We start from the raw sequence: 19,397 nt of genomic DNA, 5'->3' as shown, positions 1-19,397 counted from the left end.
TATTATCAGCTGGTATTTATTATATTTATATATTTGCTCATACACACACGGATACATTCATGTGTATATTGTCCGTCTTTCTTAGAAGATAATGGTAGGCAATTCCATCTATTTCTATGTCCCCAGTGCCTAGAATAGTATCAAATATTGAAATAAAAACCATTAAATAATTCAGCACAGCACGTGCAATGTAAATTTTGACAGAGGAGGAAGAGCTTTACACTTGGGGCCTTCCATGGAGGAATTGAATTTGAGCTGAACCTTGAAGAATAGAGCAGGTTTACGAAGGCAAAGAGAGAACAGATCATTCTATGCCATGAATGAGAAAGGTGGTGTGAAGAAAGGCTTAGAAGCTGTTGAAAGTAAGAGGAGAAAGATGGTAAAGGGTGGTAGGAAAACAGGCTTGAGGGGGTATGTTAAGAGTATCTTGTGGAGTGATTTCAATGCCAGCCTAGGCTAGGGAGTTTGGACCTTAACTTTCTTTGGTAGGGTCATTTCTTTACATATCTGAGTTATTTAACATAAACATAATACTAAATAAAAATACAAAAATAAAGAAAATTGCTCTTTTGAAACCAACATGTTAGGGTACCCTTATGATCACCTTCAGTGTTGACAGGCTTGTGCATGTAGGTGGGGGAAGCAAGTGTAGAAGTGTGTGGGTGTGTGTGAATGAGAGTGCATGTATATGTGTAAGTGTGCCTGCCGAGGGTGGAGCAGGAGCAGTAGGTGACATTCCAAAATGACATTAAAGTTGCATGTCATTGACTTTCTGCCCTACAAATACTTGAGTGTGATGAAGACTGAAAACCTTTCTGGCTGTTTGATTTCTGGCTGGAATCACTGCTTATGCCTCCACTCATCACTCGTTTCTTATAAAGATCACCCTGGTTTCCCTCTTTGTACCGCCGCACCCTGACTCCAATCACATGCACAGGTGCCGTTTCCCATTGATACCTCCAGCCAGGGTCAGTTTTCCACAGCTGAGCCCCCGCTGTCAATAGCTTAGACATCTTATGTTCTGATCAGAACTCCCCCAGTATGTTTCTCCGCCCTTCTAGCCTCAGACGGACCTGCTTGTGTTCGCCATGCTAGCCGATGCTTACGTGTTTTTTTCTTCCTTCATTCTCTATTGCGTTACCAGCCCACTGTGACGTAACAGACATTTTTATTATTATTATCATTTTGGAAAATTATATTCCTGGTTCTTCTGGAATATCATTTGTCAGTAAGGATTATAATTGATGATGATGAAATTGTTAAAGAAGCTTAGAGTCATCTCTACATTATACTATAGGTGAATTTCAGCAGCTGTACTAGGAGAGCACAGTCATCAACAAATATCTTCAAATAAATGAATAAAATCAGTTTTTGTGGTTTCATACCGACTCATGTACTTCAAAGCCAGACCGTGCCGTGCCAAAAGAAAAGATGGTAATAATGAAGCATTTTGGAGGACATACGTGTACTTCCGTTGCCTCAATGTGAGGATTGTAAACGATGAAGGTACTTCGAATTGATTCAGAAGATGAAAAACAAAATCATCAGAATTATTGTAGCGTAGTTTTTAAACAACATAGAACCAACATTCTTGAATGTATTTATGTAACAAATATTTGTTGAGTCCCTATTCTGTGTGAGAGAGACTTTTACTAAGCCCCAGGGAGATACAATGTCCCTGACTTTAAGTTGCTTGTGCATAATTTTAACAAGACCTGTAGTCGAAGATGTAAACGTGTATTTCGGGAGGAGGAATTTAATAATTGAACTCTGGTCATTGCTAACAGAATAAGCTTGTGTAAAATACTTCAGGAGTAAAAGCCAGATTGCCTTCATTACAGGTCAAAAGTTTATGAAAGGTTTATATCTGAATTTGGTTGTTACAAAGAAAGGAATGCTACATTCTTCACAAATGTTACCATATTTATATGGCATTCATACAAAATTTAAAAAAAATTAATTTCCATCTTGCCAAAGCACTTTGATCATTGTGTATTTAATGGGGTTTCCATTTGAGAACAGCAATCATTAGTCTCTAATATGTTTCATACTTCTGTGGAAATAAGACAGGGTAGAATAAGAAACATTCATCTTCACTAGTCTTTGGAAATATCTGAAGTAATTGACTAGCTCAGTCTTCTGTGATGGCCCGGTGACCACTAACTGTGACTATTTGCATAATAGTCAACTCTTCACTTCTGTAGTGATAACTGTTTGTATCTGATTAAAATTAAGACTGTTTTAGTTCTCTTGACTTTTCCAGAAGTTGCAAAAATTGAGATTTGCTGTTCTGCTTTAACCAAACAAATGCACACATGGGGATAACAATATGCTGAGTTTATGCAGATTTTACAGCACGAATCTGAATAAAATACCCACTAATAGATCCTTAAGGAGTAATAAACACACATGAATTTTCCTTAGTTGCACTTTAAAGTGATTTTAACATACTACTAGACCTTAACAATAATATTTAATTGACAAGATTATGCATTTGTATGGATTGAAAAGGTGGTAGATATCTAATTCCAAATGAATCATAAATTTTACTTTTGCATAACATGTTTTATTAATTTCTTTATGGCCAGGATATTCTCCTTCCCTCCTGGTGAGAGTTTCTTAAAACATAGTAAGATAATTTAAACACACTTAATTAACATTTATCATCCATTTTATAAAGTAATCTGACTTTTGTTCTCATAAATACTCTCAAAATTTTAGGAAGACTATGGAAAGACACCTAATAGAATTTTTGCTGTAATTTAGCTTCTTTTTAAGCATATCTTTCCTTTATCGACACTACTCCAAAGTAAGCTGACAAACTGGATGATTTATCCTATTATGTAAGTGAAAACAAACCTATTACCACTACCTGATAAAATAAGACTATGAACATCTCTACGGTATCTTTATATTACTAGTGTCTGGCATGGTACCAAGTGGATAGTGCTAGGTGCTCAATAAATGGCTGTTGAATATTTGAATGAAAACAGGAGCTATTGACTTCCCTTACAGAGTAATATATTTCTTGGGAGCCTAAGAGGTCATTTTATATGGGTGGAGCTCTTTATTTCAGGGAGTAAGGGGACAAATAAGTAAGAGATACCAGGAAGTACGATTATGTTAGTGCTATGCTCTTTTCTTTGCAAATTTAATATTTAAACATGACAAATTCATTGAGAGAGAAAGTAATGATATTTGACTCCTAATGATCCTGGGTAGATTGATGAGGTATTGGCCCATTTTAGAAAATGCAAGTAGTGTGAGTGTATACAGTATGCTGAGAATATAAAAACAGGAGTTAATACAAAGGTCAGGATTGGCGCTTTCAGGGCTAACATGTCTCTCTCAATATATACCTAGAGAAGATTTTTTAAATATGTGCTATTGACCTGTTAGATGAAGTCATTGTACGCTTACTCTCAATGGTCATTTCTCTCCTATGTAACCAAGGAAGGGAGCTAGAAAGTGCTAGACTGTGCGGTGGATTTAAAGTAGCTACCTTAAATACAACCTAGTAGGGAGAATTGCTTTTTGTTTGCGTGTATTACTCTTGGTGGTGAGGGTAGGGACATAGTAAAGCTAGCGGCAAGGTGTGTCTTTTCCGTTTCTCCTGTGAATAGTTCAGATTTTCTACTAAATATATTTAATAATGTAAATTAGTAAAGATAAGTAAACTACTGGAACTATTTTCTTTTATCTTTAAATTAACTTTTCATTGAAGTATGACATATATACAGAAAAATATATATCATCAATATAAAGTTAGCTCTTCATTAATGTTCAAACTAAAACATATGACTTTGAAAGATTAAAGCCTGAGTTTTTAAAAGGATGCCTTTAAACTGTAATGTCTTGAGTTTGTTCTACCTTTTCAGGGGTTTTCTTGGCCCTTTAGTGACAATTTTGAAAAGACGGGTGGCAGTAGTATGCAAGTTTTAGAAAGAAATTGTGTTATATTAAAGATGGATGGTAACAATGATAAGAGAGAGAGAAAGAGAGAGAGAAAATCCTGCCATCAACAAACAAGCAAAGCAGGATACTCTCCTGGATACAGTTGCATTATTTGTACAATGTGTATCTATTGGATGTTGGTGGGAAACATCTGGAAAGATGGTACTCTGTGTTCTCAAATACTCTAGAAAATTTGTGTCCCAGAATTTCCCCTGATGAAATTTCAGTTTTGTCATTCTCCTGCTAGAGCAAGCTAGTCTCTACAAGAAAGGATCTGCTATCCTCCATTAGCTGTAGCAGCCAGAGATTTGCTAAATAAGACAAATGAAAAGCAAACAATGTGATATCAAGATGTGTTTAAAAATCATTTTTAAATTCTCTTCTGAAGTGAGAACAACTACAATTCTATACCTTTTACAGTCACATTAACAATACTACCCTATGGAAACTGATGCTTAAAACACCAGTTCTTAGGTCTTTGATGGTTCTCACATTGATCCGTTGACGCAAAATGCCTTAGCCCTGTGATATGAGCAGTAGGGTATGCAGAAATGTAGGCCATTCAGGATATTCAGTTTACTTGGTGAGAGATGATTAATGAATAGAAACAATTAGTGAATACTCAGGTAGGACGTATATAACATAAGGCTCCTTTGTGCGCTTCAGACTATCGTCAACCCAGAGAAGTTCAATGTGGTAACCACTGCATTATGCTAAGGTAAAGCAAAGCAGTCTTAACATTTTAGATAGATTTTAACAACAACAAAAGGTTGCACCTAAACAGGTTTATGTTAAGGCGCTTTTTATTCTATCAAATGAGACCCTTTCCCTCCTAACTGTCCAGCATTAACTGAGGTCCATAGGGTTCTGCATGCATTTTTTGGCAGTAAGAAGGTCACAACCTGACCTTGAGGGCTTTTCATGTAAGGTTTCTGGGGCCTTTATCCCTTTCAGTCTAGACACTGCAGCTTTTACAGTGGTAACACTGTATGCAAATGACTCAGCTATTCTTTGCAATACAGACTATGGCCCTTAAGGAAATTACCCTCCCCCCCCCCCTTTCTGTCTGTATGCCCCTCCCCCTTCCTCTCTTTCTCATTCTCTATTTTCTATCTTTGTTTTTCCCTCCCTGTCATGATTTACAAACATTGGATACATTCCTTCCACCAGATTAAAGAAGCTTTCTCCAATTAAACCACATGAGGAATGATTTTTCTAGAAAAAAAGCATTAGAAAGATCTTCACTTGCTCACTGTCTTTCACTCAGCAATAGACATTAATATTCTCATGCTTTTCAACACAAAGTTGTATTTTCCGTCATTAAAAAAGTTAAATAATCTCCGTAAGAGAGAAAATGAGCCCCCCTGAGTGTCACTGTGTCTGCATATTAGCACGTAGCCAGGTCTCTGCCAAGTTGCTCTCTGACTGACTGCTGCAGATGCTCTTTCTCAAGTATTCTGAGTCATATCTTTAGTGCTTGTCTTCAGGGACAAACAATAGCACCTGTTCCTCACAAGATAGCAGGCCAGTTAGCCCATTCATGTATCTTTAATGAAGCTCTGGGGCAGATGGCAAAAAATGGCACCGTCAACAACTTAGCACAGAGAAAACAAAGGGGAAAAGTGTTGATGCAACAATGCTGTTTCACAAACAGGAAGAGACCGACCCTGAGTATTTCATGTTCGTCTGATTGTCTGAATGACGTGAGAAACACTTGAGCAATTACAATTTCTGGGCATGTATCCTGTTTGATCAAGAATGTGTTTCCCACCCTCTCAAAAGGGAACCGATTTGGTGAGGGATTGTGGGAATTTAGCATTAATGGAAAGGTGTGTGTTGAGACACACAGTGTGTTTCTTTCATGATACACTGACTGAGCTTCACCTAGGATGGGTTCCTGGTTTCTCATTAGTCATTCGAGTTACATATTAGCCAGTTAGTGCTGACTTCCCAAGCAATAAAAATAATGCACTTTCATACTCAGAGATATATTTTTGGCAGCATTCAATTTTACTTTTGGCATTAACAAAATCAGTTTTACCTCTTTACCTATGGGATAATTAAAGCACCCCTGAATTTGTGCTGTGGGAAAGCTACACTTTCAAGACAAAAATATGCTGTTTGAAAAATTTTTTAACTTCTTGGAAAAGACATGTGGAGACTGGGCATTCTTTGATGGAGTGAGGGGAATTCTATTTTTTTTATTCTTTAGTAAAATATATTTGGAGGTTGCTGTTTCCAGTGTGACTGCCTTTCCTGGCATGTCACCAGATGGGAAAATAGGTTGATAGGAAGAAAGTGGAAAGGCAGGCTTCCATTCTTCTGTGTAAGGTGGGGCTATGCTGTATCTTTTAAATTCTTTATCTGCCCTAAGCCCTGACACTCAGTGCAGTGAACTTAATTCACAGCTTTCATAGGAGGAAAATATTTTGCATGCTTATGTGATACTTGTGTAGCCACCAAGCCCTGTTTCCTATCTCTACCCCCTACTTTGCCCTTGCTTTCTGTTTCTGTCCCACCTTCTACCAATAATCTTCTAGTAAGTACCATAAGTGGCAGTCTATGAAAAGGGGGAAATTATTGCTTTAATTCATACTTTCCACTTATATTGCCGTCATGCACTGCTTAACAACAGGGATACAATTTGAGAAATGCATTGTTGCATGATTTTGTTGTTGTGCGAACATTGTGAAATGTCTTTACACAAAACTAGATGGTATAGCCTACTACTGTAATTATATGTGCTGTGCTTTTATACTACTGGCAATGCAGTTTGTTTACACCAGCATCACCACAATGCATTGTGCTAGGTGTTACTATGGCTACAGTGTCACTAGGTGATAGGAAATTTTGGGTTCTATTGTAATATTGTGGGATCACTGTTGTATATGTGGTCTGTCATTGACCGAAACATCATTATGCAGTGCATGACTGTATTTGAACTGGCTCAGGATGAGCTTTCTATAAAAGATGGTAGTTAGATGTTTTCATAGACCTCCATTATCCTTGCTAATTTTTAAGACGTATAATTTCTTTAAAATAATATCCCGTTGGGCAAATCTGAATAAGGTTGTTGGCTTGTATCAATGTTAATACCCTGGCTGTGATATTGTACTGTAGTTTTTTTTTTCTTTAATTAAATTTATTGGGGTGACAATGGTTAGTAAAATTATATAGGTTTCAAGTGTACAATTCTGTAGTACATCATCTATATATTGCATTGTGTGTTCACCACCCAGAGTCAGTTCTCCTTCCATCACCATATATTTGACCCGCTTTACCCTCTTCTACTATCGCCCCCCGCCCCCCTTTACTCTCTGGTAACCACTAAACTGTTGTTTCTGTCTGTGATTTTTTATTTGTTTGTCTTGTTTGTTTGTTGCTTACAGTTTTATATCCCACATATGAATGAAATCATGTGGTTCTCAACTTTTTCTGTTTTACTTATTTCACTTAACGTGATAATCTCAAGATCCATTCATGTTGTTGTAAATGGCAGTATTTCATCTTTTCTTATAGCTGAGTAGTATTCCATTGTGTGTGTGTATATATATATATACAAGTGTATATATATATATATATATATATATATATATATATATATATATATATATATATATCACATCTTCTTTATCCAATCATCCATTGAAGAAAACTTTGGTTGTTTCAGTGAGTTGGCCACCATGAATAATGCTGTAATAAACATAGGGTGTACTATAGTTTTTCAAGATGTTACCATTGGAGGAAACTGAATATAAAGGGTACATGGAATCTGTGTGTTACTACAACTGCATGTAAATTTACAATTATAGTTGTAAAACTTTCAGTCAAATAATTACCACAAAGAATTATATTCCTTATCTCATTTAGGTCTATTTACCAAAAGATGACTTTATATGATGGTACTTTAAAAGTATAGACTTTGAGCCTGATTTGCCTGGACTTGAATCCTGGCTCGACACACTTTTTTAATTGACCAACTTACTTAGCCTCTCATGGTTTTGTCTTTTTCATTAAATGAATGAGAATAATAACAGTAACTTCATCATAGAGCTTTGAGGACTAAATGAGATGGAGCATACAAATCACTTTCCCAGTGCTTGACATGTAGGAAACACTGGAAAAGATTAGCTACTACTCTGATTAGTCTCATCGTCATCATCATCGTCACTATTATTACTTTTGTGATTAGAGCTAGAAAGGAACTTTTCATCATATTCTCTCAGCCTAGAGTCTTTTTTTTATTTTTATTAAAATTTATTGGGGTGACAATAGTTAGTAAAATTACATAGGTGTCAAGTGTCCAATTCTGTAATACATCATCCATAGTCTAACTGGCTACTAGATATTTTGGCTTGTGTTTAATGAAGGGCAGTCTGAATTGTCATTGCTTTACCTAAAATAAGTTAAGGACAATTTTATCATTTGGAGCTAAATGATTATTGCTAATGAATGAATTGTAATAAATTATTGGAATTAATGACAATAGGTTTGAGATCAAATTGTAGTGGGTACAAAACAAGAGAGAAGAAACTGAAACTGAAGAAACACAATATCTATACTCCAGAGCTCTGTACGCCTCTGAAATATAAAACTATTTTTAGTTGCAGATTTCCAGATTTCCTTTCCCAAAGGAGTGTGATTTTCCTTTTCTCTATTACTGAAGACCACGTAATGTAAAGGAAAAAGCACTGGACAGGGTGATTAGCAGTTCTGGATTCTAAATCCAGTTCTGTCATAGGCTATGTGACCTCCCAGACTCATATCTTTGACCTTCTCTAGCCACTTGTTTCCCTGCGTGTAAATTGTGAGGTTTGATTTAGATCAGTGATTCTCAGAGAATGGTCCCTGGGCCGGCAGCACCAGCTCCACTTGGGAACTTGTTAGTAAAGTTCACTCTCAGGCCCCCACCTCAGAGCTACTGCTCCAGAGACTCCGCGGGTGGGGTAGAGCAATCTCTGTTTTATTAACCAGCCCTCAAATCCTGATGCACACTGAAGTCTGAGCGTCACTGCTCTGGATTAGAGCCTAAATTTTAGGTAGTTGGACCCAACCCTAGAGTTTCTGATTCATAGGTCTGGGATGGAGTCTGATCATTTGCTTCTTTAAAGTTGTAAATGTTGCCGATGCTGCTGGTCAAGGAACTACTAGGTTAGATCAGCTCTAAACTCCATTCCACCTCCATGAGTCCATCTTTACTATTGTTTTTACTAGGTGTTCTGTTCCCCTCCTTATTATGTACTTTGTTCCTCAATTTGTGAAAACTGTCCCTGAGCTGATAGTTACCGTGTTTCCCCGAAAATAAGACCTAGCTGGACCATCAGCTCTAATGCGCCTTTTGGAGCAAACATGATTATAATAAAATAAGACCAGGTATGATATGATATGATGATATGATGTAATATAATATAATACCAGGTCTTATATTAATTTTTGCTCCAAAAGACACATTAGAGCTGATTGTCTGGCTAGGTCTTATTTTCGCAGAAACACAGTAGCATTGAAAGTTTCTAACATACTCTACCTCGTAGAGGGTGATGGATAGAAAGGAACTTCCCTATAGTCTTACAGCGTGTGTTAATATGAAATACCTACAGCTCTTTGGCATTAAAAACGACGCTAGAGAGTTGACTTAGTTATCTCATGTACATAGCTAGTTACAAAGGACATATCTTCAGACACCAAGATTCCTGAATTACGATCTGATGACTAATTGTCATCGTTCTCCTTAGGTTGTTTCATAATCTGAAGAGCTTGGGCACCACTGTAAAAATAAAATTATGTTTTCATTATAAGATGCTGCTTAGTGAATAACACTAAAGATCCCAAATTCCTTCTTCATGATCCGTGTACTCCCACCTCTGCTTTTTCATGGTTTTCTAGCTACTGGGGGTGGGATAATCTGTGAAGCATGGTGTCTTCTAAGAACATGACAAATCTCTGCCTGCCAAACTGAATTATTTAGTTAGCTCATGTTTTCTTTTTTGAACTAGAGTTATGGATAAGATCCACTGTTCATTGTTTTGTTTGTTTGTTTGTTTGTTTGTTTTTCAGTAAATTGATCATTTTCTAGTACTGAATATTCAAACTAAATAAAAAAAGAGCAAGGATCTAACATTTACAGAGTGCCTATTATGTGCCAGTCACTGTGTCACAAGCTTACTTTTCTTGTCTATTTAATTGTTACAGTAACCATGTGAGGTAGCATCATTAGCTGTGGTTTTCACATGAGTGAGAAAATAATAGACTCAGAAAGGTTAAGTAACTGTTCAAGGTCACACAGCTAACAGAATGGCAGTGTGTAGCTTTAAGCCCAGATTTGTTTGACAATAAAGCCTTTGTAGGCATAGTAGATTCTGAATAAATATGTGATGAGAATAAAGGAATGACTATATCACATTATCTTCCTAATGTTGACTCTGAAACAACCATAGAATTATAAAGCCAAAAAGGCTCTTTAGGTCCTTATCTAATTAGGGGTTTAGTTATTCACATCCTTTAAAGAATTTCTAACATACCGGTATAGAGCCTTTACTTGACCACCTCTAGGAGATGACACGCAAGACCTCCTTGATCAGAGTGATTGATGAATAACTCAATATTAGAAAATTCTCCTTTGCATTAAACTTCCCTAAAATCTCTTTCTTTTGAGCCTAGTTCTGCCCTTTGTAACTGCTCAGACGTAATCTGGTTCTTCTTCCATATAACATTCCCTCAAATATTTGTAGATAACCTTACATGTTCTCTATCCCAAGCTAATTAGCTGCCATGCTGTCACTGCTTCTCAAGATCCATAACACATAATAATAACTTCCTAAATATCTGTTAAATGAAAGAAGGAAAGAATAAATAAATGTGATACCTAGACTTCTCACTTTTTTGCTTCCCTTCTTTAGAGGATAAAGCATCTACACCATGTTCTAGACACACTAGGGCCATATTGCTAGAAGTAAATGAAATGATGTCCTTTGATGTACCCCTGTACTAAACAACAGTCACCCACAAAAAATAATTGTGTTATATTTTCTGATGTAGAACAGTGCCCTCATCTTTGACATCTCAGATTTGCATCAGGTCACAACAAGCTGGAGTTGAACAGCACACCTAGTGCTTTTCTTCAGGGTTAGAGGCAAGACCTGGGCACCAGGGGACCAGCTCCAATTTAAGCAGGCTAAGTTTGTCCTCTAATGTACAAAACTTGGGCTTACCTCAGCTAAAATGGAAGAAATAGCTGCCCAAAGCTAGTTTCTTTCACGCCCCACTGGCAAGGTAGTAATTGCACAAAGACCTTTTTATTATAAGTTGATTTTCCTGAGAAATGAATTCAGAAAAATACTGTAAAGTGTTTATTTTTCGCTTGCCCTTTATTAACCCACATCTTAGGGCTTTCCCTCGAGAAAAACTGTTGGTAAATGAAACGTCTTAGACCCACAGAGAAGCATTTTGCACCATGTCCCGGGCTGTGGAGGGAACAGACGGGACAAGGCAAGCTGGTGCTGTTGAAGCAGGGTCATCAGCCAGTATGTGGAATTTTGCTTAAAGAGAAGATTTGGGGATTTAAATAGGGGAATGGTTTGGAGTTGGTAGAATTACTGGTAAAGGTTTGTATCTTAAATAGGATACAACGTAGCATTTTTATACTAGTAAAGAAGCCAAAGATCCAGTTTGAGCTTAAAGATCATTTCTGTTAGCACATCCTAGTTTTTATCTTTAAATAACAAAAGTCGTGTCGTTCAACCTATCAAATCATGCCCTAAAAGCCAGGACAAAACCTTTCTGTGATGCTCTTCTGGAATCAGGGCAGCATGCATAGAGTAAAGAAGAGAGCTTGGAAATTAAAATGTGATTTTCACAGGCGTGATTCTGTCATAGCTCTTATTTTCTTTATGTGGAATACAAATACTGATATAGAGTGAAGATTTTCTATTTTGCATTTTTGTGCTCTTTGATACATTTATTGAGGTCAAATGAAATTTGATATAGTAGGATTTATTGTGAAATGCTCTCTGAATACAACTCCATAATTACTTAGCTACATGGGAGTGCATAAAGCTGTAAAACTGCTTAGCCAGACAAGCAATTTATATGTTACATCGAGGTGTGTATGGCAAAGGATATTAGTTTAATTGGGAGCCAAGATGTAGTAGCCTTAAATCTGAAGAGCTATATGTTTAACATAATGCAGTGAGGCTTTGAAATAAGATGCCTAAACTGGGGAGATAGAGCTTTTGGAATATATAACAATTAGACATTATTTTCTGACCAACGATACTAAGTACTAGTTTCAAAATCAAGCACAGCATGCAAAGCAGGTGAAAGGGCAGAGCCATTTAACGTTGTATGGTGTACAAAGAAGCAAACTTAGTTCTCCTCCTTCTTTGTTTTTAAAAAAGGAGAGAGAGAAAATAAAAGGAAAACAAGTCAAGGTAAAAGAAAACCACGAGCTACAATGTAGTGGAAGGCAGGAATGAAGCCATTTCACAGTGAGGTTATGTTCTTGGTGTGCTCATGGAATCTAAGAGAACGGATTTGGGGAGTTTTGCCTGAATTGTCTCAGGGAGCGTATTTCGAATGAGGTTCGAAGTGGGTGGCTGTGTGGGTACCAGCACACCACCAGGAGGGAAAAACAAATACTTGGTGGCGTACGTTTGCTCTCCGTCTGATCATAGGCTCTCTTCTGTTTAGCAGGTTCAGGGTCACATGCCTCCGCTTATGATCCCAATCTTTCCACATGACCAGCGGACCCTGGCAGCAGCAGCTGCCGCCCAACAGGGATTCCTCTTCCCCCCTGGAATAACATACAAACCAGGTAAGTAGAGAGAGATTTAACATTCTTTTGGAAATGCTAAAATCCACATGTTTTTGCTTAGTTGTCACAACAAACATAGGAGCATACTAAGGAACTATGAATAACAAGATCTTAAAAGCTGATTTTCAAGTACAATTAGAATTGGGAAGTTAATTGGGAGGGTGCCATGTGAATAAACTAATTGGTTGCTAAAAAACTTTTACTTTCTCCTCTTCCACTTGAGTTTGTTTTGAATTTACAGATGCAATGCTACTTTCCCTGGAGACTACAAATTTTTGTCAGCTCTCACTCCTACCTTTACCGTGAATAATTGTCTTTGGTTCAAGATGCTTTCCTCCACCTGAGAGCTTTTATACTCTGGGAGAGTGGTCACATACAGTATAAAATGTTATTATTGTTTGTTGTTTGATTTCTCTTAGAAGAAAAGTTAAAACTGGACTGATTTAATTAGCTTACTATTAATAGGTAAAATTCTTTTTTATTTTAGTTTAAATAATGAAGCATTCAGTAGTATTTTCTCATTCATCTTTGAACCTCAAAAAACAGGTCACATAACCTTGCAGTGAAATATGTTTTGAGATGATTTAGCAAATGTTATGATTTTTCTTTATTCCTCTGAGTTTACTGGACTCCTGGGGAATTCAATTAGGGACACATAATGGTTTGAAGCTTCTTTCAGAGCCTCCTTGTAAACAGGGCTTTAAATGTTTAAAGATATGTTGCCAAAGGAATCCAATGTAAGAAGATAGTCAAGTAAATAAAAGTCAACCTTCATTTCATTTGTGCATTCTTTGTAAGTGACCTCAGCTCAGAAGTAGTGACCTTGTTCTACTCATTAATAATTTCTGTGTCAAGTTCTTTTTAACATATTAACCTGCTTATATTAACCACCAAGTCTGAGGGCAACAAATCTGAGTGCAGCAGTTTCTTTGTGTGTGGGATTTATAAAGTGAACAAAGGCATTTTAATTGCTTAAAGGCAATAATAAAATATAAATCACTTTACTAAAATTCTTGGGAAGGAAGCTTACTAAATAGCATAAAAACAAACCAAGGAGTTTGAACATCTATTTTAATTGCTTGTTGCCATCGATTACTCTTTTGCATTTGGTAGAGAACCCCGTTCTTTGTAAGGAAAAGTAAGATGTCAATGTCAACACTCACGTGATTCAAGGAATAGAGATGCTAAGGAATTGGCTAATTTAAGACTGACTTGGAAATTTCCTCAGATACAATTTAGTCAAACCTCGTATGACCAAAGGTTTTTGGATATTTGAGTGGAAGAAAATTGTTATTCAAATTGCTCAAAACTGATTTTTCTAGAGCAGAATTTTTAGAGCAAGTGAGACTGCTTATGAAATGGGTATCCATGTTAAGGATGAGAGTAAATTTTGTCTCAGAGAATATGTTTCTGTCAGTGCAGTGGTGTAGTCCTTCTCTTGTCTATAAATAGTTCTGAACTATTTCCTCATCTTGACTTCCTTTTGGAACACTGACGCAAACTCAGTGTATGGTTTATCCTAACTCTGAGTTGCCATTCCCATACTAGTCTCAGAAACCTTTTCAATGAACTGTATGTGGAAACTGTCTATTTAATTTCAGTGGTTTTAAATGTAAAATTCTCCACACTTCCGTATCAGGAATGGGCCTTATTTTCTGCTAGACGTAGACATCAACATACTTCACATCACTTAACTTAATTTTGTTGAAACAATAATGACATTTTTCATGGGGGAAGATATTGTTATATAGTCAATGAATTTGGAGCATTTAGAAAAAAAAGGTCTTCTCATACAGCATCACTAAGATTACAATATGTAACTAAGAACAATAAAGAGATTGGGACAGCATTGTGCAGGAGTGAGTTACCTCCATGCACATCGTATGCGCCGCGTGGAGTAGTGTCCTGTGGCAGCAAAGTTGTATTTGTTATGTTGGCCAGAACATTCTGGTGAAGGCAGGACAATGGATCCGACATGGAGGACGATTTTTATTCATAAGCAAGGCTGATAAAAGAAAAAAAAAAGTATTTTCTCGTGACTCCTGAGTTATGGCAGATGATTTAATTAACCACAACTGTACATTCTTTAATCCTTTGGCTAATCTAGGCTTTATTATATATAAAAATGATGCTTAAAAGGGATTTAAATGTTATGTCCTTATAGCATTTGTAGAGAAATGGTACATCCTCAGGAGACTGGATCTTGTTATTCACATGAGTTGGGGGAGCAGATTTCTGTTGGACCGGAGTCTGGACTAGGAAAACTTACCTGCCCCAAACTGAGCTGTGTTAATTTCACTTGAAATAGACATGAGAGAAGGACTACATTTTTAGAAGACAGCGGCTTTGTCACATATAAAAGCCTTGAATGGTGACATACTTTATATTTTTGTTCCCTAAGCAAGAGGATCTGCAAGTGCTACCTTGGTCTTTATAAATTACAGAAAAAGTGACTCTGTTTTTGCTCCTTTCCCACCTTCCATAGAGTTTGTGCTTCCAGCTGATCGAATAATCCTGTCTTGATTTCCAGAAAGACAGACCCACCTTGGGGTTATGTTCTCTAAGGTTGGCTGTTTCTGAATCCATAGTAGGACAATTTAAACAAATATATTAGGTCTCTGGGCCTTCTTCCCTTCAGATGATTTGACCCATCTCTCTGGGCATTTCAGGGTCCCCGTGTGCAGTGAACGCCACGCAAGCCCTCATACCTCGCTGGCTTGCGTTGCTCCCAGGGATTATGCAGTTTTACGGGAACATCTACCAGATTGATCTCTGTAGAAATAGCATTATTGAGTTTTAACCCCTAATCCAAAAAAAAACTTTTAATGGTTCTATAATTCGAGGGATCTTTCTGGAAAGGAACTCAACAGGGCCCAGAACATAAACTACCGAGTTTCAGTTGCTTTGCTCTTTCCTATCGTGATACCAAGAGATGCTGCAATCCAGGACACGGTCAACACATTTGAGCACTTATTTTTGAGAAAATTAAAAAATTAAGCCTCCTTCATAGCTGTCAATGTGTGTATCAGATCAAGGTTGAATTGCCTGTGAAATGAAAACAGTGGATAGCCTCTTTCATGTGTCAGGGATGATGCCGCTGACCCACGGACTTTATGTAGTTGGGATTTATTAAATGATTGCTGCCGGACGTTTCCTACGAGACCTTGGAGATCTCTGTCTGCCCCTGGCTCCTCCACTCATGTATTAGTTATGATAACAGCTAAGGCTAACTGAGTAGTTATTTTGTGCCAAACACTGTGCAAAATATTTTACACGGATTATTTTAATTCTTACTTGAATGTATCCTTTAACCTTGCTGAGCCTCACATTTTTGTCATCTAAAAAAATATGATTTGTCCACTGCTCAGTGTGGGTGTAAAGATTAAATTTGTTAAAATGTATGAAAGTTCTTTGAAAATTCTAAAGTACTAGCTTTGGGGGTAAAGTCTGATCATGAAATTGAGTAAATTTAACTACATTAAACTACATCCTTATCCATTAAAAATGTCCCAAAACTGAGCATTTGCGTGAAATATGCTGTCCCTCTGCCTGATGACCAAAAGCAATTTTACAAGTATACTTAATGCTTCTTTAAAAAAAAAAATTACGGTAAAACATACATAACATAATATTTATCAATTTATCCGTTTGTAAATGTACAACTCAGTGGCATTAATACATTTGCAATGTTGTACAACCATCACCAATATCTATACCCCAAAATTTAATCATCACCAAAAAAACTCTGCGGGCATTAAACGATAACTCTCTCTATTCCCCTTCTCCTAACCCCTGGTAACCTCTATTCTACTATCTTTCTCTATGAATTTCCTATTCTAGGTACTTCATATAAATGGAATCATATATTTGTCCTTCTGTGTCTGACTTATTTCACTAAGCATAATATCTTCACGGTCCATTCATATGATATCATATATTAAGTATTCATTACTTTTTATGGCTGAATAATACACCATTGTATTTATATGTCTATGTGTGTGTATGGGTGTTGTTTGTTTGTTTGTTTATCCATTCACCTTTTGATGAACACTTGGGTTGTTTCCACCTTTCGACTATTGTGAATAATGCTACCACGAACATTGATGTACAAATATCTCTTACAGTCCCTGCTTTCAGTTCTTATGGATGTCTATGTAGGAGTGGAATTGTTGGGTTATATGGTAGTTCTGTTTAACTTTTTGAGAAACTGCCAAACTGTTTTCCACAGAGGCTGCTCCATTTTACATTCCTGCTAGCAATGCAAGAGAGTTTTGATTTCTTTACATCCTCACCAACACTTATTTTCTGACTTAAAAATAAAATATATAGAGGGTCGGCCAGTTAGTCAGTTGGTTAGAGCGCAGTGCTCTTCACAACAAGGTTGCTGGTTCGATCCCCACATGGGCCACTGTGAGCTGCGCCCTCCACAACTAGATTGAAACAACTACGTGACTTGGAGCTGATGGGTCCTGGAAAAAAACGTTTAAGTAAATAAAAATTTTAAATTATATCTATATTCTAGTGGACATGAAATGGTATAAATTTGGCTCTGATTTTCATTTCCCTAGTGATTGATGATTTTGAGCATCTTTTCATAAGCTTGTTAGGAATTTGTGTATCTTCCTTGGAGAAATGTCTAAGTACTTTGCCCAGTTTTGAATTGGAATGCTTGTTTTTGTTGTTGAGTTTCAAAAGTTCTTTATATATTATAGATATTGTGCCTGGTCAGATATGTGATTTGCAAGTACTTTGCAAGTACTTTCTCCCATCTGTAGGTTGTGTTTTCACTTATGTGGTAGTATCCTTTGATGCACAAAAATTTTTAGTTTTGATGAAGTCCAGTTTATTTATTTTTACTTTTGTTGCCTGTGCTTTTGCTGTCATATCCATGAAATCGTTGCCAAATCCAAAGATTTACTCTGTATTTTCTTCTAAGAGTTTGATAGTTTTAGCACTTAAGTTTAGGTCTTTCATCCATTTGAGTTAATTATTATGTATGGTGTAAGCCTTTGCATGTGGGTATCCATTTTGATAGAGATTTCACTGAATCTATGGATTGCTTTGGGTAGTATTGGCATCTTAACAATGTTAGAAGTTTTCTTGTCAATAAATGTGGATGCCTTTCCATTTATTTAGGTCTTTTAAATATTATTTTAGCAGTATTTTATAGTTCAGTATGCAAGTCTTTTTATATCCTTGGTTAAATTTATTTCTAAATATTTGGTTCTTTTAGATGCTATTGTAAGCATAATTGTTTTCTTGATTTCCTTTTAGATTGTTGATTGCTGGTGATTGTGTTTTTTGTACCTTGCAACTCTGCTGCATTTGTTTATTAGGTCTTTTAGTTTTCTCATGGATTCTTTGGGATTTTTGTATGTATAGGATCATGTCATATGCAAATAGAGACAGTAGTCTTACCTCTTCATTACTAATGTGGATGCCTGAATTTATGTATGTACGTATGTATGTGTGTACGTACATATGTATGTATGTATGTTGTCTAATAATGCTGGCTAGAACTTCCAGTACAATGTTGAATAGCAGCAGTGAAAGTGGCCATCCTTGTCTTGTTTCAGATATCTTAAAGGGAAAGCTTTCAGTATTTTACCACTGAGTATGATGTTAGCTGTGGGTTTTTCATAAATACTGTGAAAGGGCATTGGATTTTGTCAAATGCTTTATTTGCATCAATTCAGATGATCATGTGTGTTTTCCCCTTTGGTCTATTAATGTGTAGTATTAAAAACATTGGTTTTTTTTTTTTGCTTTTTTTTAATGCTGAACTGTCTGTATTCTTAGGATAAATCCTACCTTGTCATGCTGAATATGCTGTTGGAGTGAATATGCTAATGTTTTGTTGAGGATCTTTGCATCTATATTCATAAAGGATATTGATCCGTTTTCTTTTTTTGTGATGTCTTTACCTGGCTTTGGTGTCGAGGTAATGTTGGCCTCATTTGCTCATAGTTAGGAACTGTTTCCTCTTCTTTAAGTTTTTGAAGATTTTGGGAAGGATTAGTGTTAATTTTTCTTAAATGTTCAGTAGAATTTTCTGGTGAAGCCATTTGGTCCAGGCCTTTTCTTTGTTGGGAGGTTTTTGATTACTGATCCAGTCTCTTTATTTGTTATAGGTCTGTTGATATTTTCTATTTCTTCTTGAGTCAGTTTAGTTAATTTGTGTGTTTTGAGAAGTTTGTCCGTTTCTGGTAAATTTTCTAATTTATTGGTGTATAATTGTTACCTAATGCTTCTTTTTAATTCCTTTGTTTAAATTAGTATTTATTGAACACCATTTATATGCCACGATATGTAATATGTTTTATATAAATAAAATAAATATATTTACCCAAAAGTAAATGAATATATATTTATATAAAATAAATGTATATAAGTATATACAAATAAATATTTTGGTAATAATTCTAAGACACAAGTGGCATTATCTCTATTTTGTGAAAAGAAAAATACCTAAAAGTCAATGAAGTTGATTAACTTTTCAAGCTTCCGATCTAGAAATGAGTGGAGATAGAATTCAGACTAAAGTTTCTGATTTGACATTTTATACTCTTGCAGACATGGTCAAAATGTGAATGACATTAAGAAAAATCTACCTGGTTTTTTTTTTCCTGTGGAA

At 36.2% G+C, this 19,397-nt stretch overlaps 1 protein-coding gene across 29 annotated transcripts in view; it reads left to right on the top strand.

Annotated features, from left to right (window-relative positions):
- Window positions 1–19,397, top strand: part of SOX6 (SRY-box transcription factor 6) — a 600,111-nt gene that overhangs the window by 460,829 nt on the left and 119,885 nt on the right. For 22 of the 29 annotated variants that reach the window (XM_074336057.2, XM_088791655.1, XM_074336055.2 and 19 more), the window contains one exon: window positions 12,640–12,763. In XM_074336057.2, coding sequence (XP_074192158.1) covers window positions 12,640–12,763 — 124 coding nt within the window. The remainder of the gene's footprint in view (window positions 1–12,639; window positions 12,764–19,397) is intronic. The other 7 variants (XM_074336066.2, XM_074336065.2, XM_074336067.2 and 4 more) reach the window with 1 other exon arrangement.

Source organism: Rhinolophus sinicus, chromosome 14 (genome assembly GCF_057876585.1).
Source record: "Rhinolophus sinicus isolate RSI-liver-muscle chromosome 14, RSI-T2T, whole genome shotgun sequence".
NCBI classification, from domain to species: domain Eukaryota; kingdom Metazoa; phylum Chordata; class Mammalia; order Chiroptera; family Rhinolophidae; genus Rhinolophus; species Rhinolophus sinicus.
The sequence above is the reverse complement of the archived record's forward strand: the minus strand, read 5'-3'. Positions and strand labels throughout refer to the sequence as shown.